Here is a 2,500-nt window from a genome sequence, read left to right on the forward strand (position 1 = left end):
GGTTATTGCTCAAATCACTGCAAGAAAGCAAACACACACACACACACACACACACACACACACACACACACACACATTCACACATACACAAACAGCTGTCAGCTACTGCCAAAATCATGACAAAAGAAACTCATCACACCAGGGCTGTGTCCTATATGACACAAGTTGTGCACTTCCTGCCAAATAGGGAGCCATTTTGTGTTCATTCTCAATCAGCATTTCTACAGTGAATGAATGTGCAAGCAATAATACAGCAGAAACTGTGAAGAACATTAAGTGAGTGAGTTTAAACAGCACTGTTTGATGATTAACTGAATAAAAAACATAATAAAAAACTTCGGCCCGACAGTTACGGCAATATATTTACGCGGGGAAGGTTACTCATATTCAGAACCGGGTTCCGTACCCGATTAAGTCAATGTTCTGGGCTTCTCATCTAGATTATGCAAATGACCTGCATATAGGTCACGCCCCCCAGGTTGCAGGGATTTGTCTTGAGTAGCAGCATCCACCCTTATTATTCAGCAGCTTATTAAATAGCACTTGGTACAGCACATCCTTTAATCTCGCATTTTATTTTGCAAATATCTGACAGTTCATCGTGCGCGTAATGTAATGGCGCCACAGGATACGAAACAGAGGTCACGAAGTGGAAATGTTGAAATTCTGCGTGGTTAAATGAATAAAGTTCATCAAATCTTAGCACAATCAATGCTCTCTTGTGCAAAAAAAAAACAACAACATGCCCTTTGAAAAATAAAGCTGGCATGGATAATAACATGGATATTTACACACACACACACACACACACACACACACACACACACAGTTGAGAGTCAGTAATATTAGCTTGTGCTTGTATCAATAAAGTATTAGCTAAATTCACTAGCGGTTGGTTAAACACATGAGCCGAGGTGAGTTGTGATTGGCTGGTTCTTCAGGAGGCGGGACTTACATGAGTGTGAGGTGTTTGTAGTTGGAGAGCTCCAGAGGAACCTGTGTGAACTGGTTTCCATCCAGATAGCTATCAGAGACATAACACACACACACACACACACACACACACACACATAGGAAATACTACATTACCAGCTATTGTTTGTGTGTGTGTGTGTGTGTGTGTGTGTGAGATATATTATGTTATTTATTATATATTCTGTAAAGTGTGTGTGTAAGAGATATTGTGTTCTTTAGTGTGTATTCTGTAAAGTGTGTGTGTGTGTGTGTGAGATATTGTGTTGTTTAGTGTGTATTCTGTAAAGAGTGTGTGTGCGTGATATTGTGTTGTTCAGTGTGTATTCTGTAAAGTGTGTGTGTGTGTGTGTGTGTGTGTGATATTGTGTTGTTTAGTGTGTATTCTGTAAAGAGTGTGTGTGTGTGATATTGTGTTGTTCAGTGTGAATTCTGTAAAGTGTGTGTGGGTGTGTGTGAGATATTGTGTTGTTTAGTGTGTATTCTGTAAAGAGTGTGTGTGTGTGTGTGTGTGCGTGATATTGTGTTGTTTAGTGTGTACTCTGCAACGTGTGTGTGTGTGTGTGTGTGTGATATTGTGTTGTTTAGTGTGTACTCTGCAACGTGTGTGTGTGTTTGTATATGTGTGTAGTATATTGATGTTTCGTGTGTATATAGATTGTGTGTGTAACATGTTGTTGTTTATTATGTATATAGGTAATATTGTGTTGTTTAGTGTGTACATAGTATGTGTGTGTGTGTGTGTGTGTGTGCGTGCTCACAGCTCAGTGACATCTTTAGGGATGCCCTTCGGCAGTGTATTCAGTCCTTTATTACTGCAGCGCACCACCGTGTCCAAACACGAGCACTCTGATGGACACCGAGCCGACGAGGAGCAGCTATTCTCATCATCACCTACACACACACACACACACACACACACACACACACACACACACACACACACCCCTCAGAGTTATCAGTACTTTGTATTTGTGATTATCAGCTACTACACAGTTACTGACTGTGGCTCAGCTGTTGTGCTGCACAAAGTATTGGCACCCATGCATCAATGGATTACAGGGGTGTGTGCTTGTGTGTATGTGTGTGATTATCTGTATTCGTTTAAGAGAAAGCTAACAGCGTTAGACTTAAGTTAGCATGACAGAGCTTATCGTTGTAGCACTTTAGCTGAAACAACATCACACACACACACACACACACACACACACACACTGAGCAGTTACAGCTCGTACCGTCCTCACAGGCGAAGTCCTGCACGGCAACATCCTGAATCGGGATCTCTTTCAGAAAGTAGGGCTTTAGGCAGCGAGGGTTTCCCGTGACGATGCGTTTCTTCCGTAGCCACTCCCCCAACCAGGCCATGTGACAGTTACAGTTAAACGGATTGGCCAGCAAGTTCCTGAGAGGCGGAGTCAAAAACATCCAAAAGGAAAATGCTGATTAGTTAAGGGAGTTTTTTGAGAAAGAAAGGTGTCCTTGCCGTGTGTGTGTGTGTGTGTGTGTGTGTGTGTGTGTGTGTGTGTGT

At 42.1% G+C, this 2,500-nt stretch overlaps 1 protein-coding gene across 3 annotated transcripts in view; it reads right to left on the minus strand.

Moving 5' to 3' along the window:
* slit2 (slit homolog 2 (Drosophila)) overlaps positions 1–2,500 on the minus strand; it is a 73,934-nt gene that overhangs the window by 12,988 nt on the left and 58,446 nt on the right. For all 3 annotated transcript variants that reach the window (XM_053677682.1, XM_053677683.1, XM_053677681.1), the window contains 4 exons: positions 2,208–2,374; positions 1,734–1,866; positions 956–1,024; positions 1–17 (listed from right to left, as the gene is read on the minus strand). The exon at positions 1–17 is cut by the window's left edge and continues 55 nt beyond it. In XM_053677682.1, the coding sequence (XP_053533657.1) occupies positions 1–17; positions 956–1,024; positions 1,734–1,866; positions 2,208–2,374 (386 nt within the window). The remainder of the gene's footprint in view (positions 18–955; positions 1,025–1,733; positions 1,867–2,207; positions 2,375–2,500) is intronic.

This window comes from Ictalurus punctatus, chromosome 29, assembly GCF_001660625.3.
Source record: "Ictalurus punctatus breed USDA103 chromosome 29, Coco_2.0, whole genome shotgun sequence".
NCBI lineage: Eukaryota > Metazoa > Chordata > Actinopteri > Siluriformes > Ictaluridae > Ictalurus > Ictalurus punctatus.